We start from the raw sequence: 25791 nt of genomic DNA on the forward strand, positions 1-25791 counted from the left end.
ACAGTTACTGCTCTGGATCTGACAGAGTGCACGTGTTGATGAAAAGTGACAATCATGTCTTCCCAGGAGCCTTCTGCTCTGGATCCCATGTGATTCTAGAGCTCCTTCAACATGTGAGACCTAGGAAAAAGATTGTTTTCTTCAGCTCTCCCAGAGAGAAGGTGGAGGTCAGACATGGTCCTTGGCAGTGCATAGGGGAATTTGGAGAACCTCTCTTGCAGGATAGACTGGTGTTCTGACTAATAAGTCTGGCCTAGAAGCAAATTCTTCTCCTGTTAAGACAGATGGGGGAAAGGGACCTAAAAAGGCTAGGGATCTTCACAGTTTGCACCAAATCAGGATCAGTCTGCCTGAAAACCAGATCAGCTCTGTTGACTTTGTGTGACATCAGTTTCTAATCTGGTTTTGCAACAAGAATGCCACAACTTCATCAGGCAAGTGTACAGCTCCTTAGCCTTACCTCTACAGTTTTGTGTAATTCCTTATAACCCTGGTGCAATTTAAGATAATAATTTTTTATTCTAGTGATCAGAAACATGAAAAAAAAATACTCCTCTTTTTCTCTCTGCTGGCCCTTTATGTATCTGAACGCATCTATTATATCCTTCCTTAGTCTTCCCCTTTCTTCTCTGAGCAACTCCATTCTTCTAGTGCTCTGGTGTGGTTGTAGCTCCTAACTTGTATCCATAGGACAGATGAGGGGATTTCATCTCCGTTGAAGGAATGGGCTCCAAAACTCCTTAAGCTGAAGCCTGAGAGTATGAGAGAGTCTTTTGTGAGGCTTTCTGGTTCCATTCCTGCTGTACATTGTCCTGTGACGCTTTCCTTTCTCTTGCCAAACATGCCATTATTACTGATCATTTTTCATCTATACTCTTGGTTTGGATTGATCCCCTGTAAATCTGATTCCCTATAAATTTGAACCTTTCCTTTATGCTGTTTCTTACACAGACATCAAACCAGGCACATCTTGGTTCCCAATAATTTTGTTCCTGGTGCATTTTTTGGGCACTTCATGTTCACAGATACTTATGTCTGTATTGCAGTGATATGTAGAGGCTCCAGAGGTCTGCTGCCTAAAACACTGTGAGATTTTACGTACGTACCTGTGCCCATCAGAGTCCCCTCCCCAGAAGCTTTCTGCCGACAGCCAGATTTCTCAGGAACACCTGGCGTGGTACAGCTTGAGGCAGAGGGAATCTGCCAACAGCACAGGATTTTCTGTTGCCAGGGCAGAGACTGAAGGTATAAATATTAATTAGCAGCACAATATTCTAGCCCAAGAGTCTGAATGACAACATTGGAATCATAGAAATTTCTCGTTGACCTACATGTACCCTCTGTATTCAGGGTGTGTGTGGTTTCTCACTTGTTTTTCTGCTCACTAAGTCAGTCCCTCATGCATAGAACATCTATCTGTTTTTTCCAAACTCAATGTTTGATGTAGGAAAGAAACAAAACACTTGGACTTGTCCTTTCCTGTTAGCATTTGCGTGCAGTATGCAATCCACATGGCCAGCTCCAGAAAGCAGATGTCTCCTGAGCTGCAAGCACTCACTGTAAGCTGTCACACACGTGTTGGTACTGAGACTTCCAACATCTTTTAAGTAGGACAGAAGACAGCAAGCACATCATTGGTGGGTACTGGAGAGAGACAAGTTAGCTGGATGATATTCCTGATGAGTTGGCTCATCCTGATTCAACTGATGGTGGACAGACAGAAGCCTCAGAACTATGGAGAGAAATTATGGTCAAGCCCTGTATATTGGGTCTTTCCTTGAGATAAGAGGATGAGGGCAATCACGCCCCTCTGCTTTTATCCGAAAAAAGCAGCAGAGCTGCTTTGGCGATCATCGCATTTCCTACGGACAGAAAAGTGGAGAACATTTTCATAAGAGCTGTAAATATGACTGATTTTGAGGGGCAGATAGAGACTTCTCAAGTTACACGTATGTTTTTGAGGTGTAGCCGAAGACCACAGAAATTGTGTGTGCCCATTCCCTTCCACATGCTCTGGGGTCCCCAAGGATTTGCAGAGTGTAAAGTGGGGCCTTGTTAAGCTTACAAGGGGTCAGAAGTGTTGGCTGTGAAGGAAGGCAGAGTTTGTACCAAGCACCCAGCTCCATCATTTGGGGCAATTTCCCTCCCATAGTCAGTGTGGGTTATTGGGAGAGGTAGGTAATACGACTGAAAGGCTCTTGAGCTGATGCTTTCTTATTAAGTACTGCAAAATGGAAAGTGATTTAAAAGAGAAAATATAAACAGCCTGCTAAGCATGCCATCTCCCTTAAACCCCAGATTTCAGTTTAAAATGTTTTCACCTTCTCTCTGTGCTCCTGCATGCTGATGATTCACAGCACTCCTGCTCCTCAGAGGTTTGCTGGAACTAATTTCTGATGTTCAGAAATGGCACATGGTGTACACACTGTGGGATATAGCTGCTCCTAGCAGGACGGCAGTTTTCAAGATCCTTTGTGTCAAGCCTATAGAAACAAACAATCTAGTAAGAAAACTTCCCACCATTCGAATGCTGTGACACTGCATGCTCAATTAAGCTGTGGGCATGTGGGGAGAAAACTTTGATTAAACTCTGGCCCCAGCCAAATGTTCATGCAGTGCTCTGATTGAATGTATTTTTTCCTTAGGAATGAAGACATGCAGAGGCCTCAGGAACAAAAAAACATCCCTTAAATGTATTAAATACCTTTAGCTGTCTAAAGATCCTGCAGGCACTTCTCAGCACTTGCCTTTTGTTTGGGAGTGTTGTGTTGTCCCCAGGGAGCAATAAGAAATCACATCATCTGTCCTGGGACGAGTCACACCATGTAGCTGAGATTTTGATATTGGGGGCAGAGCTGAGTGTGTTGGTCTAGGTGGGCTTGTGAAAAAAAAAAAATTGCCAAGTGAATTCCAATAGCAAAAGCCTGTGTTGAATCTCAGTGTGCTCTTAGACATTCACAAGCAAAAGGCTAATCAGTCAAGTAAACGTTTCTCTGGGCAGTTGAGCTGTGGAGAGAGAACTGCATCCATTCAGTATGCACAGAAGCAGGGCATGTTTGTGCAGAGACAGCTCCAGCCGAGCTGGCGTGGGAATGCTGCTGTTTTCACAGTGGGCATTGTTACTATGGAGGCCTGTGAATTGCTGCAGAATGTCTGCGAAATGATGGATGGGAAATATGACAGTGTCTTGCCACTCCTGGGCCAGGGATGTGGGCACTGGGGACACCTTCCCTGGCTCGGTTTCCTCTCAAATCCATTTTATTCTCTGGAAGGAGTGGGCCTGGCCCATGCATGCAGTGGTGGTCGCCCAGACTGATGGTGCTTGCGATCTCTCTGTGCAAGTCATGGATCTCCTACTCAGCTGTAACATGTGCTGCTGGGGCTGAAAAGCATTATGCCGAACCTTGGGGAAGAATTCCTAGGGCTGACTCCACTGCCATGTCCTGCATCATTCCACCTCCAGTGTCAGAAGCTCCACCAGGCCTCCTCTCTAGACAGTGGGGAGAGGGAAATGCATCTCCAAGGACAGATTCATCTCCTTTTAAGATGAGTGTCTTAGATAGAATGGAAGTAATCACTTCTTGAAAATCATCGTAGTTTTCTCTGGAGGCCAAGGAAGCCTTTTCTGTGTGTTTGGTCTAGAGCCCATTTTGGAGATTTCTCCAGCTGAGTCCACTGGTCCAGGCTCAGAGTTCAAATCTTCAAAGGCACCTCAGAACATTTCTCCCCTCCCTCTGTTGATGCAAATGGATGTCTAATGTCACGGTCAGGTTACCTACAAAGGAAAAGCTACTGTCAGCAAATCAGTTTGCCACGAAAAGTAAGAGCTGGTTTGGATTTAGAGTTTTAGCATGATTTTAACAATGTGAACCTGGACTAGTCCAGGCATGGCCAGACTCCCTCTCTGCCCTGTGGGCTTCTGGCTTTGAGCTCAGTGGACTCTCTGCTGGACTGCACCAGCACAGAAGACAGTATGTGGCCATCACACTATGTCATTTCCCATAATAGGGCTACTCCCATGCCTTCCTGCAGCCAGCATATTGGGGCTCCAAGGACTTGTTTATTGTGTTCAGTAACAGCTAGGATGCATCCAGCTCTTGGAGTCATGTTCCTTAGAAATGGCTGTATCCTGCCTTTTCCCAGACTGGCAGAGAAAAGGTTCTCATCCAGGAAGCCTGGACTTAAATGGTGCCACTTAGCATCTTAAACATCCCTCTTGGAGGGATTCTAGCATGTCTGACAGACAGACATGTCCTTTGTGTGATCTAGCTATTCCCATGTGTAGAAGCCCCAAGGTAAGGGAGCTCATGTGTATGTCTCAAACACTGATAGCTGTATGGCTGTGGTGCCAGCCAAGGATTGTTGGTAATAGCAGCCAAGGATTGTTAGTAATAACACACTGTAAGAAAGAATAGAGAATGTGGCTGGAGAAGGGCCCACATGGAGGTAGAACAGCACATTTCTGGGACAAACATCCTTGTCCTGGCTCCTGGAGATAAGCACAATGCAACACAGCCCAAGTGTAGGAATGAGGTCGAGAAGCAGGCATGGACTGTAGGGGGATGTGGAGACCACCAAATACCCTGAAGCCTCCAGCCCATTTCTGGAAAGGTCTGGGAGAGCGGACTGTGCACAGTAACTGAATTACATAGAAAGAGAGAAATTTACCTCCAGTGCACAGAAGCTCATCCATAAAAAGGTACCCCCACAAAGCCCAGGTGTGTGTGCACCCCAGGACCCTGCACTCCCCATCAGCTGCATCAGCAATGGAGCCAGGATTGGTGATATCTCTCTCTCTTTCTCTCTTTCTTATATTCTTTTTTTCTACCCCTCTTTAATTCATCTCTCTCTGGGATGTATCTCTTTTTCTCTTTCCTGTGACCTCCCTCTTTTATCCTAAATCCACTGCTGGGTGCTTAATAGGAGGCCAAGAACTAATGTACCAATTTCCATGCCAAGTGTGTAATTTACTAACAGAACTTCGTAAGATTTTGTGAACCTTTTAACTTCAAACATTCCTTTTGTCCACAAGCATCTACAAATCTTGGGTGCTCCCTTCCCCTGAAGGGTGAGAGGCCACACCATGATGATTCTTTCCTGTAGCTTGGATTCTGATCTATTCCTTTCATCTGGGCATGTTTGAGACCAGATCCATGTTCCAAGGATACCACATGAGCTGATCTATGATTTATGCCTAAATGTTCTCCTGGAGACTTTTTTTTTGGTTTTCAAATTGCTCTTACCTTTTTAACTCGTCACTAAACTGCTACATTAGAGGAGAAGTACAGGAGTGAAAGCAGAAGAAATTGCCCTTGTCCTTGAATGCGAGGTCTTGTAAGCACCATCCATTTTAAGTACTGTCTAAGTCTACTGGGTAGTGCAAAGGAGCAGGATTTTGATAAAATCTTATAACCCTACATATGTTATTTAACCCGTTTCCACCAAGGTAGAGCCTAATTCAAAAATTACATTTTCTCTCTTAAGCACAGTGTATTAAAAAGAGCTAAAGTGCACTGCAGGGAGAAGGCAGGCAGAAGAGTGCCTCAACAAGTGATTTTTTTTTTTTACTGAGAGGGAAGAGTGATGTTATCTTGCTTTGAAACTCAGTGACTCTGCTTTGCATACAGGTGTCAGTGCCGTGATGAGTTGCATTTTACAAGAAATTGTGTACAAAATAAAAACTCCAAAAACAGAGAGAGAGACAATATCAATTCACCAGTTTGGAATAGTATTCTAGTATTTAGTTTATGATGCCTGGTTCCGTTTCTTACAAGTGATGGTTTATTCATATACTGGACCTAAAGTTGAACGTTTGCTTTGCCTGTGCAGCTCTACCTATGTTATACCCAAATTTACATATACATATATGTATGTGCATGTTCAATTTAACTTCTGGCTTCTAGGTGGGAATAAGAACATGTTTGAAAACCAGTTTTAATTTTCACTATGGTGCTAAATGGAGAGGTTTGCAGTTTGCTGTGGAAGGACTTCAGATATTTTTATCAGTGGTAGAACTGTCTGAGTTGGTAGTTAGTTTCTCTCTTAAGTTCTTTGATGTGTTGTACCACAGAGTTCAGTACATGTTGTCTGCCAGGAGGCAGGAGCAGAATGTGTTTGGGGAGATTTGTTTTTTGGGGGGGGAAATTTTAGTGACAGTGAAAGGTACTCTGCTGACAGATCTTTCCTGTCAGCCATGAAATAGGTCCCAAGAGGGACCAGAAATTGAATTCTCCTACCTGTGTAGCCCTCATTCCTTCCAAGCTGGACTTTCACATAGACCTGGTCTCAAACTTTTTAGTTTTAAGTTTGAGGTCGAGTGGTCCACTTGGAATTCATCTGAAACTGTAAATGTGTTTCATACAACACCCCAAGGAATCATCACATGAAAATTATTTGGGACTACTGCCAGCCCAGGCTGAATTTGAACTGGTGACCCACCATCCACATTATATTCCCAGTATCATCCATCATATAAGCCTGATGTTGAAATTTGGCATTTCCAGAGGTACTTTTAAGATAGTAAATGTGCTTCCAAAGTTCTGTGTTTTGCCCCTGGGTTTCAGCATTCAAAACACCAGCATGTTCTCTGCTCCCCCTGAATGTGAAGGGGGTGGAGTCGCCTAATAGCCACTCAGAGAAGAGGGCGTAGAACTTTCAGCTAAACCATTCTGTTTTGTTTCTGTTCTTTCTTAACAGGATCCAACAGCTGCAGCTATTTCGGACAGAGATTGTGATACAAGAGAGGGAGAGACTGTAGCCATGAACTATAAGCCATCCCCACTTCAAGTGAAATTAGGTGAGTCTTTGCTGATGGAGAGTGAAAAGGCTGAATCCAAGGCGTGAAATACCAGATCACGTGCAGATCTCCGTGCATGTGGCTGAGCATGCCAGCAAGGCCCAAGCTGCTCGCAGAGCAGTTTTATCATTGTAATTCTGCTGCTGTGACTCAGGGAACTGACCTACAAACATGTAAAGCCCCTGTATCCGTGGACGTGGTAAAGAAAGGAAGCTATGCCTTAAAAGCAAGGCATAGTTCTTCTAAACCTACAGGTTTTTTATTAAGCTCAGATCAAGGCTTGGCCAGATAAAGAATGAAGATAATATGGAGGGACTGTAAAAAGAAGAGAAGACAGAATAGTTGCAAACAAAAGGGAAAGGATCAGAGAGTTGAGACACTACCAGGAAAAGACAGAGCTGCATTACTGTGAAATGGAGGACTTTTGGGTCTGTAAAGGTTCTCATACAAATAGTCTTGCTATTTCTGAGCAATATTTACTAAGTTCTAGAAGCAGAATCATCCTGTTAGCACAAGACCCTGCTTCCTTTCAAGGCTAATGCTTACAAGAGCAGTCCACACATGCCTGTCCTGCCTTCAAAACCTGAGCAACTATTTAGCCACACAGCTTCAAGAACCTGATGACAGACAAGCCAAAGGAACAGTGTGCTTTTTGATAAAAAAGGGGAATCTAAGTGTAGAAAAAAGTGTAGGAGCAGGAAGGAGTCCCCTGGCTGTCCTTCACATCAGAACAAGTGACGTTGAGAGGATGCTGCTGAAGCTGATTGAGGGTGGTTATGCAAGTCATGAATACTCTAAAACCAGTGGCTGCTTTTCAGGAAAAGGCAGGGAGCAGCAGTGTGTGTTAATGACAGCACAATTCATAGTTTGGTAAAAAATAATTACTGCCATCATGCCATATGACACCAAGATCCTTTTTCACTGCCAAGAGAGTTCTTTAATGTTACTAGACAGATAATTACTTAGTAGTTGTTTTGGATAATTTAACACCAGGAAACAGGTTAGATAGCAATTGATGCTATTATTGGTAAGTCTGCGATATTCTTGCCTTTCTAGGCAATAAAAATATCCTCCTGAGATTCACTAAAGTGACAGGAAATGGTGCTTTTTTAGACTTGGCTTTAGTAAGTCATGAGAGCATTCTAGGAGATCAAATCATTGAAAATAGGTTTGGATTCAGGGTAAGCAAGTTCAATTCATACAAATTAAATGGAGAAGTAATTTGAGGAAGATCCTTAACAAACCTCAGTATTATAAATAAAGCCAGTAGAATAAGAAACTTGGGAAGTCAAAACACATCAGGTGGTGTTGAAGGAGAAAGTATCAGGAGAAAGGACATTGCTGATGGAGTTCTCCAATAGTCATTTTATGTATATGTTCATTAATGACTTTTACGTAAAAAGCAGGAGTCGGCAAAGAAAATTTAGTAGAGCATATTTGGGAGGAACAAGTCCCATAAAGACTCAGAAATGGCATAGAGGATAAAACAATGAAAACTGGAATAATAGAAATGAGAAAAATAAGACAGGAGAAACTCAATCTTCTGTAAGCTGGAATTTATCAACTGGAGATGACTACATTAGTTGGAAGGTTAGTAATTATATAAATGGACTAATACATGATAATAGCCCACAGTCACAGTTCTGCAGAATTTACAAGCTTTTTTCTGGGGATCAGATAGAAGAGAATGATTAGCCTTTCTGCCAGAACTTCTGCTTTTCCACACAGGAAAAATTCTATTTCATTTAGCCAGTGCTGAGTGGCATAAAGAGTCAAAGGGAGGCATTGAAGTGTTTGAACAGTTTTTGTAGTAGGTAGAGGCACACTGTTGCCAGGACCTCCTTTCCAGCTGGTGCTTCCGCCAAGTGAACTCAGTGCTGACCACAGTATGCTTATGAAGATAATAGTGGGTGAAACCTACTTGCTGAATGGGAATTGTCCTGCAAGACTGACAGGCATCTTCCTGCCTTGTCTCCAGAGAGAAGTCTGCTCCAACACCTCTCTGTGGAAACAGTGTCCCTCTAATGAGGTGAACACATACCTAGTGGCACTTGGATCAGCTCTCTACTCTTAGCCATATCCAGATGAGCTCTAGGTTACCTGAGGCAAAATGAAACTAACAGTATTGTCTGTCGCCAGTGTAACATGCCTTTAATCCACACCAGCTCCTGCTGCTCTTATTCTTAAAATCTGCCCAGCCTCTAGAATTTTCTAGCAGCTTAATCATTGCATCTCCCAGCTCTGGCCCCCATTCCCCTGACTAGATATTTTTGTCCCTTCTGCATTAAACTTGTCAGATTTTCTTTTAATCTCTTTAAGGCTAGAAAAAGTTAAAGTGGTACACAAATGTTTAGTAGTTTAACTGGCCAAGCCATTGTTGAGGATGGTAGCATCTAGGGGTTCAATCCTATTGCAGGTTTTCCGTGTGGATGATGGCATTTTTCACTGTCAAATCAGAATCAATTGTTCAAATGTCAAATGTTCTGATGGAAGGTTGATAAATGTCATTTTTCAGTTTGCAAAGATTCATGTATAAATCTGTCGTATGTGCTTGCTGGAAGTTTGGTTCAAGTGAGCTCAATTAAATACCAACCCAGCATGAATACAACATTTGCTTCCAGACACTGCAGTGATTGAAGTGTGACAGAAAGAGCATGAAAACTGCACACAGATTTATCCTGCTGCTTGAGTGGTCTTTTCGTTGGCTGTTTCTTCACCCCTAAATAAATACATTTGGCTACGTGTTTGCTTGAGGGGGGTCAGTTAGATACAGGAAAAACTTCACAGCTGTCTTATATTTCTAGCGACTTCCTGAAGGTTACACATGGTTTATAAATGGAACAGTGCTTGATGCTAAGGCCATCAAGAAAAAGAACTTCACACCAAGGGAAAATAAGATCTCCCAGTTCACACAGTTCATAATTTTAGCCCCTTATTGATATTGTATCCATATTAACTCTGAATTTGTTCCTTTTCTAACACTCACACTTTGTCTTTCTATCAGGAGCTGCAAGGCTCAGCCATGCTTCTTTCTTTCTTTCAGATCATTGATAAGGAGACTCCTGACAGCACAGGTTGGGGGCTGGGTGTACATTAGTGCTTAGGAGATGTCTCCAGCACATCCTTATTAGGAGCCATATCCAGATGGAGCACATACCACAAGCCTTTTGAAAACAGAGGAGAGTTATGATAAGGAGAGAGAGAGGAACAGAATAATCCCCACGTGTAAATCTCAGGGCACCACATCCACTGGAAGGCAACAGATCCTCCTAGCATTCCCAGGAGACGAGATATTATTTTAATGAAGCTTATGCCATCTGCTTTTCTAGTTTGCATTTTTAATTTCCCTTCTCTGCTCTGAAATCCCTACCCACAGTCTGCATCTTTCTTACCTAGCAGTCGATGACATTAGTTTGTGTTAAAACAGAATGGGCAATGTGGAAAGTGGTTGGAGTGCTGCGAAACAAGCAACAGGTGGGATGAGGGATTGTGGGAGAGGCATCTTCATCAGCACATCCACCACACTGAGAGCCTGGCAGTAAATGTCCTGCATGCCTGTCTGCAGATGAGCATGTGGGGGAGAGGCAGAGACACTCACATCAGCCTTCAGCCCTCTAAGGTGCCTGTGGCCTTAGATGTAAGCACCTCCTCTCCTTGGACTACATAGGGAATAAGGCACTGTTTTTGGAAGGTTCCTCGAAGGGGTCATAAAAGTATGTAAAAACTGAGTGTCTAAGCTAGAGAAACTGAGTCCAACCTCAAGGAAGTTACTGGAATGCTGTTCACTTAGACCAAGCAGAATTGGTAGGGTTAAACAGCAGCAAAAACACTGTCACAAGGACATAGAGAATGGTGTTCCCTGGTGTGTCTGACTTGGACAAAACTAATTTGTGACTGAGCCCCATCTTGGTGGATTGAAATGAACAGAGGAGATAATCCATCTGGAGACAGAGGCTGATGACATGTCTGTGTTGTTAGCTCCTGCCCTTCAGCCTGCTGCTGTGTATTCATGGCAGATATTGAATTGCTGTGTGATCTGGGAGGAATAGTACCAGGAGTATCAGTCAGAACTACAAAGCCCTCAGGGTTCAGCTTAACAAAATTGGTGCATTTCTGGCTGAAACTTTACAGAGGGTCTCTGATCCCAGTAAACGACAGACTGCCCCATGTGGCTTCTGAGATTGATCTTTCAGTTGGCGTAGGTATTTAACCCCTTCTCCTGGGGTAGGGTGTGTGTTCAGAGCTTGTCCTAAAGCTCTCCATTGAAAAGCCACGAAGCACACAGCAGAACAGTGTTCTCAAAAGGATGCCATGCTCAGAGATCCCCTTCCAGGACTGCTCTTGCTGCAGGTCAGGATGCAGAACTGGGAAGTGCAGTCGTAAACAGAGCAGGCAGCAAGCATCTTGCGTAGGCTGAAAGGCTCTGTATCTGCCCCCATCTGTGGCTCCTTTTCTGCATCATCGCTTCCCAGTCTGCTCCAAAACTTGTGACTTCTGAAGCTGTTCATACAGAAAACAGAATAATAAAGGGGAAGTTGAAGTAGACTGGACAGATCAATGCCATTAGTGTATCATTTTGTCAGTATTTCAAGTACTGTACTATTCCCAGTTGCTCTTCTGTAACAAGGTGATTAATGCTAATTAGGTACAGCAGCTGTTGTTTCTGGGAAGATGCTCTGTAGGTAAATTAGGGAAACATTTTATAAAAAGGCTCTAACTCTTAAGCTAGGTCCCCAGGTTCCAGCTCTGTTGACAAAACTACAGATTTTCATATCCATAACTGTTTGCATGGCGACCTCAAGTGACATCATTACCTTAAGTGCAGAAAGCCATTTTGCTCCCCTGGGAGCACCCATTTCCTTGAACACAGTCTGTGCATTGCACAGGGCTGGGGGGGTGAGGGGGAAGGGCGGGATGGAAGCCAGAGAGCAGGAACAATACAGCACTGCTATTGATTTTCTTCATGAAGACAGAAGCGCAGCCCACCACTCGGAAGTCTCATGGAGCTTGGGAGGCATTTATTTAAACGTTTTTTTAATCTCTTATTACTCTTTCCATTCATAAGAGAAATGGTGTACACAGATTTATGGTAGCATCCTTCCTGTAGGATATTTCCAGGCTCTTTTTGGAGAGGATGAGAGAGTGAACAGCTGCATCACATTAAGGCTAGTAGGGCTGTCTGCAGACAGAGCTGCAAAGATGAGGGCAGAAAACCAGTGCTGACAGGCATATTATTGCAGATTAGTTAGACGAGAAGTAGAGGGGCAGAAAGAAAGAGGTGCCTGAGACAGGCTTGGGTGAAGAGGAAAGCCATTCAGACAAACTGGAACAAAGCAATCACTGGAGTTCAACAGAGAGCTCCAGGCAGGAAGGAATGTGTGAGGGAGTGCGACAGAGGGAAGGGAGGTTCCAAAATCCAAGAAGCAGAGCACGAGCACAAGAATATGGGAATGATGTGGCATGAGGTTCACCAAATGACCTGGCTTTTTGTATCACTGCAATTTTGCTTGATCTGTTATGCCACTGCACCAGGGCTTCACTGGCCTGTCCCAGCCCTCCACGGTGGTATGTGCCCCTTTCCCGTGACACATTCCTGGGTACCAACACACCTCACAGGCCAACAGACTCACACCCACTCATATCTTGTGCTGCACACACCACTCTTGGCTAGTACTCCTTCAGGTAAAAAGTCATGAAGAAGGAAACTGTAAGGTAACTGGATAATTTTGGGGTATTACCTGGCCATCCTTTAGCTACTCCATATTTTTATGGTGTCTACAATGTAGTAGTCTAGAAAGGAGAGGTAATCCTGAAGATCTGCTTCTGCATAAATTATTTTATTTTGTATTGAGAATGGGCCACGGCATCCGGAGTCTGAATGGGGGTTTCATGCCTGAAGGAGAAGCCCAGAGCTGCAAATTACAGGTTCTCTTCTTTGTCTTGCCCACCATAGTCAGTCACCTCAAATATGCAAAGCAGCTTAGAAGGTTGTGAGGAAAAACAAATTGAGCAAATTGTTGAGATTCTCTGGTAAAAAGGAGAAAAAATTCAGTAACTGAAGTAGTGAGGACAGTAAAAAGTACCTGGTCTAGCAAAGCCTAACCCCAGCAGGCAGCACCACACAGTGGTCTGTCCAGAGGTCTTGTTACACAAGTATGTGTTACTCTCATCACTGTTTTCTGTGAAGTATGTAGAGAACTGGTTTAAAAGAAAGAGGTCCCCAAAGGTGATTTACAGCTTGTTCCTGACATTAAAAAGATTAACAGCAACCGAGATGATAAGGCTGCCTGCTCAGATGTCGGTATCTTTAAAAAAATCAACACAGAAAAGGGCAGTAATACTGTTCTCTGGCTTCTCAAAAGCCCTGTGTCCTTAAATGTAGGTTCCACCAGTGTAACATTTCCCCAGTTCTGAGCTACCCAGGTGTTGCTATTTCTGTAGTTCCTTCTGATGTCTCCAAAGGTAGATGAGTTTCTGCCTAGCACTTGAAGGAAGCAAGTATAGTCCAGTATAATTAATGTAAATTGGCTCCAGAACAGACCACAGCATCTACAGACAGTGTTGGGTGATGCATTTATTTAATGTGTTTGATTTATTAATGATGAGCCTTAAACTGTACTTGATGGTTAATTGAATTTGTTCTGATTTTCAAGTGATGTGGGCTGCCACTTTGTCTTCTCTGTGCTGCACACTCAGCTCTTAACAGGGAAAGGTTACTGTCTGCTTATTGAATGTGGGAACTAAAATGCTCCATCAGCAGATCAAGCTCTATTAAATAGAAATAACATACACTTCTCAAAGGGAAGGAGCATGTCCTGGTATAGTAAAGTCACTGCAATTCTTGGTTTTTAGCTGCTATCCTTAGGCACAGAGGATGTTCAGAGCAACCTGAAAACTTCATGTTGCTTCTGTGAGATACTAAAGAATCCTTTGGAGACTCAGAACTCAGAAAAACACAAAAACCTTGGTTTCTGTTTTCCTTTCCTGTTTTCTTGTTTTCCCCCACAGTAGGAGAGCAGAATAGACAAGGATGTCATCCATATTATGTGTCCTGTAAGTAGTAGACTTCTTTTTAGGGGAGGGTACCATGGTGGTCCTGGATGCAGACCTCACCTGAGCATGAACAGAGGTACACCCAAGGAGCCTTTCTTCTGTGACTCAAGTCTTTGTTCCAGGCAGAGCAGACAGTGTCACATCCAGCTGTGCACACCAGAACCCCCTGTTTCCAGACCCAGCCAGTGGTGCAGCCAAAGAACCACCTGCAAAGCCCAGCTCTAATGTGGCAGGCAGGACAAGTACCCCATGTGTACCCCATGTTCATTGTGGCAGCAACAAACTAAGTACAGTTTTTGCCCAGTCACCAACAGTCACATTTCATCATGTCCATCAGTTTCAGTCCAGAGGCCTTGGGAGGAGCAATTCCCAAAAGCAGGAGGCAGCACAGGAGAAACCACTCTGTAATTCTCCATGGAGGGAGGGGTGGTTGAAGCAGGACATGAAGCAGTACCGGCCTGTGCTGGGCACATGTTTTCTAGGTTTGCATACTGGTAGAAGCAACTCAACAGTTTCAGCTGTTGTCAGCATCTCAGCCTCTTACACCAACCCACACCACTGCTTTATGGAGAAGCTTTAGGAATGGGAATTAAGCTGCAGTGAGGATAGTGGGACTAGTTGTGCAAAAAGGCCTCTGAACCTTCAGAGTCCTGACTGGGACTAAGAGGGAGTTTTGCCTGTACCCTGACACTTCACTCCTGACAGGAACAAGGCAGTGACCTCTCCAGGAAAGACCACAGCCTCCCTGCTCTGCCGTGTGTAGAAAGTCTTCTGGCACCTCTCTGTTTCTTTCAAACCTCAAACTTCAGGCACAGTTCTTTCCTTGTTCCTCTTGGCAGTCATTCTCTATAAAGCAGGGCACGCTGAAGGAAAATAAAGCTGTTTTTACAGATACCATATATTTACCAAGATAAAATTTTATTTAAGAAAAAAGTCATAGCAGTAATTGGACAGTCTGATCCCATTTGTCCAGTTGTTAAACACAACTGTCATTCAAAAAGCATTAAGTGCTGCCTGCATCATGGCTGAATAGCTTGTGCTGAGGGTATGTTTTTCTGCATCACTCATGGAAATGAGACTTTGCAGCCTGGTACTGTGCAAAATAGCTGTGGTGTCCCTTTTGAAACATCTTCCAGAAGGAAAAGGAGGAATTCTTCATCAAATTTTAAAATGTTTGAGCGTTGTCCAAACTCTTTCTAAACTGACATATAGGAAAACATGCCCCATAGACAATATTTATGTCCTTTCCCCAAGTCCCGTTACAAGGGGAAAGGAGGGGTAACACGTACATTCTTGGGAGAAAGATCCAAGCCTTTATCAAAGAATCATCTCCAGCCTCTGTAATCATTGTGATCTGTTTGTGTCTGCCTCCTACTAGTAGTAGACTCCTCTCCATGCTGCTTTGCAAACTGTTCCTCTCCCAGGCTTCCTCCCACTTTCTGTATCAGTGAAATTATCCATCCTCACTTTTAGAGACTGCACGGCTGAGCCATTGCTCTCAGTGACTCCTGCCTTCCTTCTTGCTCATGTCCCTTTCACCTGAACTCTGCCCAAATATTTTTTTCCCTTAATTCTCTGCCCTTTTTGTCCCACTTGCTCCTTACCTTAAGAGCTTGAATTGATTCAGCCTAAGCCTTTGTGAGTGTTCCAACCCTTTGTGTCATAAAGTAACACTGTTTATAGCACAACAAAATAAATCCTCTATGGGGCTTTAAGGTAATTCTACTGTAGACCCTAAACCATCTCCTTTTTTGCTATAACTTTGGGGTTTTTTCTGCCTTCTGCTCTAAGTGGAAGGCAATCCCCACTTTTTCCAAACAACCCACATACCTTCTTTTTTTGATCACTGCTGTGAAATTGGTACAATCAAGTCAGCAGGTGTTAATGTGTTCTGGAGGAATGGCGGAGTTCTGTCTAGCTCACTAGTCTGAAGCTCATGAGTTTTAAACTGCCTTCTGCCATGAGTAAACTGTGAGCTGGCTATGAGAAGTAGGTTTAATCACACCAGGTGTTTCAGAGCCTGTGGGCTGCTGGCAGTCCCTTTGCTGCAACTCAGCTCCCAAGTTACACCAATGCCAGAAAACATCCCCTCTCTGTCCCCCATCACTACCCAGCCTGAAAGTAAGAGGTCATTTTCAAAAAAAGGAAGGATTTTTTATTAATTACTTTAAGTACTGGTTCTAGGACTAGAAAATTGGGAGAACAGATTAATAGTACAAGGGAGACAATTTACTTTGTATAAGCTCATCTGAGAAACTGTGTTTGACATAATAAATGACACTGCTAAAAAGTGTGTCTTGAACAGGGCTAGTATACTTAATATTTAAAGTGATTCTGTCAAGCATGGGTAGTTTAAATCCGTAATGGAAGCTGCCTTTTAAATCTGGATTTTCAGGTTTTGCTTACATTTTTTTAAAGAAAAACAGGTATTCTGGGTGTAGACTCCCTAGTAAATTCTAGCACTATGTTGGTTTTTTTTAAGTTCACTGCAAGAACATATAACTGATGGTTCAAAAATCCTTCACAAATTCATGTCTAATTCACAAGGTGGTTTTGGCCGTAAAAAGTTTGGGACACTCAAGTCACAAAGCAGCTATGCCTTTTTTAGCTACTCACTTTCAGCCAGAACATGAAAGACTCAACATCAGTTTCTGTTTCTGCCTGAATGCTTCAGCTGTCAGGTTGAAGTGTGGCTTTATGCAGCCTCTGATCCATGGGGCAGGGGTTTAAGCAAAATGTGAAAGCAAAACTTTGGCATAGTTATTTCTGTGCAGGCAGATATCATGTTTTTAGTTCCTCAGAGCTCACGTAGCTGATTCCCATCTGCCTGTGTGCAGAACAGCTACAATACACAACCGTCCTTGAGTTTGAATTTGGGTCCTTTGGGTTTCCTGTCCTTCACTGGAAGGGGACGGTCAATGCAAGGACATGATCTTAGCTCCATTGTTCGCAGTGTTCTTCTTTCTATCTGCAATTAAACATTCCTGGGTACCCAGGAGTTTCCCTCTCGCTGGAAATCAGAGTCATGACCTCTTTAGAGAAGGCTGTTGCTGCTTTGGGTCTTGTTGATAAGGTGAATGGAACCCTCTACAGCACATTCATCTGACCTAGAACTAGGCTGTAATCTCCTCTGCATCAAAGCAGGGCAGATAGACAACGGAAAAAGGGCAGGACTAAAGGAAACAAAACACAGTGCCACTTGTCCAGTTGTCTGCATTTACCTGGTTATGACCATCAGATGGGAGATGACCGGGATAATCTGGAGAGTTCTAAGGAAAAGCTTCAAGTGGAACTTCCTCTGTGCTACTGAGGAATGACAGGATCATGCCTGAGTTGGCAGTAAATTGCCTGGAGCATCTGGTGGGTACTTCATTCCCAACCTGTTACTTTTCTCACCTTATGGAAATCCTTTTTCACCATGAGGACAGTCAAGCATGGGAAAACTTCTCCCGGGGAGGTCATGTCATCTCCAACCCTGAAGGTTTTGAAAATCTGACTGAATAAATCTCTGAGCAGCCCAGTCTGATCCTATAGCTGATGCTACTTTGATCAAGGCTAGAAAGCTCGTGAGGTCCCTTCCAGCTGAAGTAATCCTGTGATCCTGTTTCTGGCTAGGACTCCAGGCTGGTTTTTTAAGATGTCATATAGTTTCTGCTCATTACCCAAAAAAAAAAAAAAAAACCAAAAACCAAAACTTCTGTCTAGTTACACTTTTGGATTCAGATAACACAGATTCATAACCACAGCCAGATTTGCAGGGGTAGACTTCAGTGAGTTGCATGCACTGGTATAAAGCAGTCCTCTGGTATGCCCTGTGGTAAACAAGAAAAAACCAATTGCTGCTTGATTTTCACTCCATTATAAATGTTCTTCTTTTAAAGTTTAAATTACAGCTTTTTCTTCTTTCTCTTTAATTCACCAAACCTTCTTGATTGAATTCAAAAACATATTAAAACTAATTTTCTCCTCTCTTGTATCTCTTACTGACTCCAGTGCACAGACAGGGAAATTAGTTCCTAACTTGCATTCCTTAATGCTGAATGATTTTGTAACATGAGCAAGCAGCTGGATTTTTGTACCTACTGTGTCCTAGCAAAACATTAGGGCATTAGCACAGGTCATTAACAGAGTGTACAAGAACCAAATTAAAGTGTTTGTGCGTGTGTTTGTGTGAGGTGACAATCAAGCAGCTACTAAGGGGACTGTGCAACACCTCCATTTCTTAGACCAATTTGAGCTCTTCTTGGTGTTGGTCATGTCTCAAGTAGCCTTTGGAAAAGGCACTTTGATCTTAGATTGGCAAAGGGATTTTTTACATCTGTGATTAGGATTTTTAAGGGGATTTGCAGAAAGAGATCGTGACCCAGAGGCTGGTTGTCACACATAGATCCCTACCTGCTGCATGCCACAAATAGTGTAAGAGAACACAGAAGAAAACAAAAGCAAATGAATCATCCCATCCCACGTTTCTTCCTTTATGAATGTCCTGCTTTTTTTCCTGTAGAATGAGGGAATGTATTTGAATCAAAGAAGATTAAAATCCATCCTGGAGGGTGAGGTTGACTATTTTAATGTGAAAACCACGGTTTTGATGTTCTTATGAAGACTTTAGGACAGGAGTGGAGGCAGTGGGCGGGTGTTCAAAACTGCTAAAGGTGTGGAGGTTGCCTTGGGAAAAAGCGTATATTGGTCTGCAGCAAACTGATGTCCAGAAAAAATAAATTCTCTTTCGTGGTCCAAGAGTTTAGAACAAAGCAAAACATCTAACGAGGTTACAGACAAACAAAACATCTAACGAGGTTACAGAACAATACTAAAACTTTTCAAAGGTGGGATGCAACAAAAAGGCAACTTGTCAAACCTCACAGACCAGCTCTATAATCCAGAGGCAGGATCACAACTGTGAAAAATTAAGCAGAGAATATCTGAGGCCCTAAAACTGAAAACTCAGGAGTACATGACTTGTAAATAGACATTACTGAAAAAGCTACTCTTCAGGAGAGTCCTTCAAAGCCTCTGTTGAAGGACTGTTACATACAGATCCCTCTTCTAGTCCAGCAGTGTAAAAGTCACCCAATTGTTTTCAAGTGGTCCCCAGAGATTTCCACAAAGTGCCCCCTGGGCACCATCTACCCAAGCACTGACTTGTGCTCTTTTCCTTCACGTTCCTAGCTCCTTGCACTTTTGTTAGAGGTTGGTTGACCTTCATGAGGTCTGTTCCATATGATCAGGTTATGGAGCCAGCAATAAATCCTAAGTACAGGTTTTCACTAGGTCAGCCAAAGTAAGCAGAGCGCATTTAACACCGCAAGTAAGGTACAAAAATCACAGTCACTTTCCCAGCCACTGAGGCCTTTCCAGTGAACAAAGTGTGGTAGGCTTAACACCCAAATTTATGTCTCCATGCAACTGTTAATTTGCCATTGCAAAGCACCTTCTCCAGAACAGACACAGCAGGAACACTTTGTTGGAGGTCTTGTTTGTTCCAATTCGCTGCTTTTAAGCATGAAATCAATGAAATTCACAGGAGAAAATACTTTCTGGCACTGATTTCCAGTACAGTTCTCTCCAAAGGGATGTGGAAGAGCAATGGCTCTCTCTGGCTTTTCCACCAGACATTGCTGCAGGCATGATACTGTCAGACAGCGTGATACTGTTCTGACAGCTTTGTCTTAGTGTGGTCAGGGGAGGAGATGCAGCTTGCTTTCCTTTGTATTTTAGTGGACCCTGGAGACCTGGTAGGAAGAAACCTTGTTTTCTGTCATCGGACTGAGTCAATATGACTTCAGGCACCCAGGGAACAGATGCAGGAGATAAAAAATTGCTGGCTTGAGTTCTTTCTCTGTTTGTCCTCATTTTTCATCCCTATGAGCTCCAAGTCAGGACATGTCTCCTCAGTCAGATGGCTTTGCTGGATTGTTTATTGGATGATCAGAAAATGATGATCCTTACTCTCTCCCAGTGCACACACTGTCCAAGGAGAAGCTCTGTTAAAGACAGCTCTTCAGACCCCAGTGTCCCCAAATTTTGACTTAAGTGCCGTCCCTGGAAAGGACAAGGCTGTCAGTCCCTGGGCTTCCTGCATATCTCTGCTGAAGAAAAGTTAAAGGTTTTTTATTCCCCGAAGCCTAGCATTGCCCTTCCATTCACCTCACAAATGCAGCTGTTAGAAGCCTCAGAGACCTGTTGAAAGCAGAGAGTATTTTCTGCCCTGCTTTCGCTCTGTTCACAGCTCTCCCTTTTCAGTGCTGACTCTGCCAGCATCAATGGGATGGAGAGGCTGTCCGGAAAGCTGAGTGTTAATGCTGTTTGTGTCTAAGTCTTGGCAAAAACCAGGCTCCTTCCAGCACAGTGTGCGAGAGAAAGAGATTCCAGGCTTGAGTCACTGAACGTGCATGTGTCTGTATGTACACACCCCCAGCTCCTCCATCCTCCCTGCACTTGCTTGACCTTCTTTCCTCAGGGAGCCCAGTGCCTCATTCCCACTGTCTCCTGCAGACATCCCAATTCAGAGTGAGTTTCTGATGTCACTTCACTGTGAAGTTGTCTTAAGGACAGATCAACCTGTCACCTTTGTTTTCTGTCCCCAGATGTAATTTGAGATACAGTATGACCTAAAAGTTCCTGGGTGTAGCGGGGGGGGGGGGGGGGTCCCGGGAGGAGGGGAATCCAGCCAGAGTCACGATACGAACACCGATACGATTTGAGCATCGTGCTCCAGTTTTATTATTCGGTTACACCAAGTTACACTTTTTCCCAAAGTTCACACCCCTTTCCCATGAGAAAGCCTCTAAGCAGCGGGGGAGCTGACCAGTGTATACCTTTTCCCAAGGCTGTTCAAGGCTGCCGGCTAGCAGGTGCCTTGCAAGCCTGTGTTCAGCCTGAGGCCCCATCAGGAGTACTTCTGCAACAGCCCTGGGATGCCCAAGCCCTCCTGGGGTATCCTATATTCCACAAGGAATCCCTCTACACCTGGGGCTTGTGTGGAGAGAAATAATAAGGTAAAAAAAGACAACAGTCGATACTGTTAGCCTGCATGCAGTTGATTGGCAATGGAAACCTGTTCTTGATTCAAATCAGATTTTGAACGGAAAATTAGATTCTTTTACAAGACTGCATACCAAAAAGAAACACAAAGCAAGCTTGTATCTTTGCAAAGACTCTTTGAAATCTCAGCATGCCTTGAGCTTATACCCCCCTGCTGTCACATCTTTTGCTTTACATTGGAGTCTGCAGGATTTTGTTCCTTGCACATTCTGCCTGCTCCATTAGCAGCCAGACAGGATCTTCCCACTGTCATCTGCTCTTCCCTTCACCTCTGTCTGTCCACCCAGCAGCACAACCTGACTGAAGAGCAGGCACGTAATTTCTTATAAAATCCCTAACAGGGTCCCTGACCCTTAAAAAGTCTGTATCTTGACTCTCCTCACTCCCCTTTTCCATCATTAAATTAAACTGACTTTCACTGTGTTTAAGTCTCTGTGTACAAAAGTTAAAGCCTGTTGTATATCTTAATTATTGAAAGATAATTCAAACTGAAATTGTAATTAAAAGGAGCTGTGCATCACTGAAACACCCACCATTCTAGCCGCCTGTAGTCCTTATGTATAGTCTCTCTTTTGTCTTAATTTCCTCAGGCAAGCAACTGTGTCTTCTATGCACACTCCTTAGTCCCTTAGCTCTACTGCAATAAAGCCTTGTTTGCTGAGACCCTCAGGCTGTTTCTCTCCTCTTTTGTTCTACTCTCCTGTTCCTTTCATCTTACCACAGCTCCAGTCAGGCAGCCAAACAGGGTACAACAGTAAACCTTACGTTGGTGTACAGTTGGCAATTTTAGCTCTTAAATGTGCCAAGTGAAGCTGAACGTGTGCTTGCTGTGGCCCAAAACATACCTGACCCAGGCATGCAAGGGGCACAAAAATTATGATTATTCTTGTATTGCTTTTGCATGTCTCCTTCCTTTTCTTTCAGAAGCACCTTAGAAAATCCTTAGCTAATGGTCTTTTGATAAGCAAATCCAAGCTGGAATTTTCTCCTTCCTTCAGTGCATGCAGCTGACCATTCGGGAGGGAGGTAAAAATGTTGGTCTGCCAGAATTTCTGCTTCAGTGGTTCATTTAGGAGACAGGGTCAGATAGCAGGGACGTGGCAGCTGCAGCATTGCCAGCAGTCTCATTTTAGTGCTACAGTGTTAAGAACAGGCAGCTGGGAGGCAGAATCAGGAACCTCCCCTGCCAGCTGTTTGAAGGAGGTGGGCCCATTTGGCAATCAAAAGGCATGAGTCTTTGCAAAATCAGTAGTGTGTGGCATGAGAGAAGGGTTCTCACATTCAGTCTTGGTAACACCTGCCTCCCCGTTGCCTAAACTCCCATTTACTGCCCCCCAAAAGCAGTGGTAAACCTTGCTCAGGCCAGAAGTGCATTAGCACCCATCCTTTTTCCTTGGGGGCTGCCTGTGGTCTGGCAGCAAGCGAGGCTGGGGTGGCAGTGCCATAACCTCAGCCCTGAAGGGACATGCCAGCACCTGGCAGCTTGTGGTAACAAACCTCTTCTGAGCATCACTGCTCCACCAACAAATGGTAACAAAAGCATGAAGTACATCAGCATTAAAATACTAAACCATGACACAAACTCATGACGTCAGAGTTCTAGGTTAAGAATTGTCATCATCTTTCCCAGCACATTACTGCTGTCTTCAGCGTGAGTCAGGCTTTCCCAGAGCCCCTTTGAGCTCTCGCTGCCACTGGACCTGCTGCTCCTTTGACTGAGGCTTCAGCTCAGCAGTGCATGTGTCTGATTTCCAGCTGCAGGGCTCTGCAGTAGGGATGGCATCTGTCATCCCCCAGCCCTGTTTCCTCTCCTGCAGCTCTTAAAGCAGCTACAGCCAGAACTTTGTCTTTCATCTTGTCTTTCAAGCCTCTTTCTCAGGCGTTTTAGCAGGGACATGAGCTTTCTCTGGCCAGTCCTGTTTCCCTCTGCCACTTAGAAGCATGGCTGTGTTTTGTCACCAACCCTTTTGAGAGGTGTAAGGAGAAGGCAGCTGCCAAACCCTCAGCCCTGCACCTGTAACATGAGGACATGTAACATTAAGGAACATGAAACAGTTGGTTGCCATCCCCTGTGCCATCCTCCAGTGTCTTAACACCAACAGATACCAGCCCTGCCTGAGAAAGGAGACAGAGGATCCCTTGCAGATGGGAAAAGATGTAATCATTTATGATAGTTTGGGACTAATCCCTTAGCCCAGTCCTGATTTCTCTACCATAGCAGGGGCCAACCTGGAGTAGGAAGGTGGCAGCACCCTGCCCTCTCAGCCAAGGCAGCCTGCAGGGAACAGATTGCAGCACCCACTGAGCCCCATCCATCAGAGCATAAACCACAGAACAAAGCCAGAGGTGAAGCCATGAACTTTCTCTAAATTCTCTCTAAAAGAGGAAGAGGAAAGGGGTTCCCACTCCTCTCTGTGAGCCACCCCCCCCCCCCCAATCAAAATACCAAACTGACAGGCCAGGCCCTTTGAAACTTGTGAGGTCTCCAGCTGCCCTAAATAAACCCTGCCTGTCTCCCTCGTCACCATCTGGCAAAACTTCAGAGGAGAGAAGAAGAGAGCAGCAGGAGCCTTTGAGTTGCCCCAGGTGTAACAACCAGACCACAGTATAGAGCTGTCCCAAAGGGCCACCATGCCCCAGTGATCTGGCAGCATCCTCAGGTGCCACCCAAACAGCTTTCACAGGTACTTCTGGAGCAGGAAAGAGAAGTGTCAGGCCAAACACAAGGACCCTCCAACCCTGCTCCGAGACACTAGAGGCCGCTATCCCTCTGAAACAGAATTTCTGCCAACCTAATTAATGAAAGCTTAATCAGCAGATTGTTTGGTCATAAACTTATTAAATAACTAATTGAGCTCTGAGGCCGTGTGTCAAATTTCAGACTCTGGTAGCCCTGCTGAGGGAGGGATCAGGTCAGTAATCCTGTTAGGGGAGCAGGTTTGCTGGGTGCTCCAGCTGAGCCAAGTACCCAGCACTGGGGCTCATGAATTGAATAGCAGGAAGAGGCACCCTGAGCTGTACATATCCTGTTCTCCTGCAAAGTTTCATAGTAAACAAGCAATTCATCTAGTGAAACAATGCCTGAAAGTCCTCTTCTGGGGAGCAGAGTAATTGGAGGGTGACCTGCCCTCCAAGTACTCTGCTCACTAGTAACACTCTTTCTTTACCTTTTCCAGGGAAGAAAACAGTAGTGTTAACCAGCCTGGTTGCCTGTCTCCATCTGCTTTCATCTTACTAGAAAGAAAATACAGAACTTTGTTTGAAATGCATAGGTTCATAGAAACCAAATGCAGCAGATGATAAAGCACAATGGATCAAATATACAGTATTTTGCTGCTAAATAAAGCCAGAAACATGACTGTCAGATGCAGTCCAGTCCTGGCAAGAGAAAAGGCCAAGAGTCCTTTCCAAGCACAGTGCTGGAGTCAGCAGGCCATGAATCCGTTCTAAGCTCATGTGCTGCCTGTGGCATTATCACTTAGGACTTTATTTGTTTGCCTCCTGATGGGAACTCAACAAGTCATTCCAAGCAGGGGTATCTGCCAGTCAGTGAAGGCTTTCCCGGTGACAACATATTAAAAATATTTTAATTACGATTTATTATTGTTTTAAATCTGTAGTTTATGTAGGCGATACAACACATGCTCTCTCCCATAGACCAATCTTTAGCATGAAAGCATTTGACTAAGTGTTGATGCATTTCAAGCCGACTTATGTCAGACTCCATTCAAGTGGTTTTTTATACAAATACACATTATATGATGACATCCTGTATAACCAAAGGCTGTGAGCATTCAGCTAAGCAAGTTTGTACTGTTACTCTCCTAAATACACATCACATTTAGTACATACACCAGTGACCTTAATGCTTCTTCACAGAACATCAGAACTCATAATAAATGTGAAAGAGACACTAATATTACCTCTGTGTATCTGGTAGATTGTGCCTTTAGCATAAGTGATGTTTTGAATGAATTGAGCTATTTAAATGAAGAGAGTTAAATTGCACTTAAAAGACTCCCTTTTTTGGTTTGGGTTTTTTTTGTTGTTGTTTTATTTTGGTTTTGGGGGTTTTTGGGGGTTTTTTTGTCTGTCACATTTAGCAGGGTCAAGCAAATGGCTTTGACTTAAACCTGTGTTCAGCTGAGTAAAAATAATGAGGGGGCATTTGCAGAAGTTCTTCCCAGGTGAAGTAAATTAATTCTCTTTGTCCCTTTAGAATACGTTAAAGGAGACAGTAGCTCAGTTTTATGGATTAGGTTTTTTAGGGATTTTGTAAACAGAAACTTTTTAGCTGGGCTTGTCAGAATGCAAATGCTTCCCCAGATAGCTAACTTTGTTCTTCTGGCTGGCAGGAAAAATATTCTTTGAAAAGTAAATGAAAATACCAGGTAAGTCCCTTTCTGAAGGGAAATGTGAAAAATGAAAAAAAAATTACATTTAAATATCACCAGTGCTGTTCATATATTCCAGTTTTGACAGTGATAAATGAAATCCTTATATGCAGTATTTTGCAGCCATTAGGAATAAAAATCTCAATCCTTTAAAATTAAGTGAAAAAGCACATTCTGAATGAGAACAAAATAAATGCCCTTGTGGGGTGGGAGCTGCAGCAATAGATGCCTTTGAAATCAGTACAGAAAGGTGTTCAAAGATGAAGAGAGATTAATTGCTGCCTGCTGCTATGCGCTCCCAACCTGTCTGAATAAAATGGCTGCAGAGACAGCTAGAGAGGAGAACTGGGAGCAGGAATCCTGGTTCTGTGCTCCCCTGCTGCCACAGATGCTCTACATGGCTCTAAGATAAACCAGTTAAATAGTTTATACCAGCGGTAAAACACAACTTACTGTTTTACAAAGATGATTCACCATTGTATCACACCATGAAGAGATAAA

At 43.8% G+C, this 25791-nt stretch overlaps 1 protein-coding gene across 3 annotated transcripts in view; it reads left to right on the forward strand.

Annotated features, from left to right (window-relative positions):
• Positions 1–25791, forward strand: part of FAM219A (family with sequence similarity 219 member A) — a 96466-nt gene that overhangs the window by 50242 nt on the left and 20433 nt on the right. For all 3 annotated transcript variants that reach the window (XM_039566883.1, XM_039566882.1, XM_039566884.1), the window contains exon 2: positions 6697–6796. In XM_039566883.1, the coding sequence (XP_039422817.1) occupies positions 6697–6796 (100 nt within the window). The remainder of the gene's footprint in view (positions 1–6696; positions 6797–25791) is intronic.

Source organism: Corvus cornix, chromosome Z (genome assembly GCF_000738735.6).
Source record: "Corvus cornix cornix isolate S_Up_H32 chromosome Z, ASM73873v5, whole genome shotgun sequence".
NCBI classification, from domain to species: domain Eukaryota; kingdom Metazoa; phylum Chordata; class Aves; order Passeriformes; family Corvidae; genus Corvus; species Corvus cornix.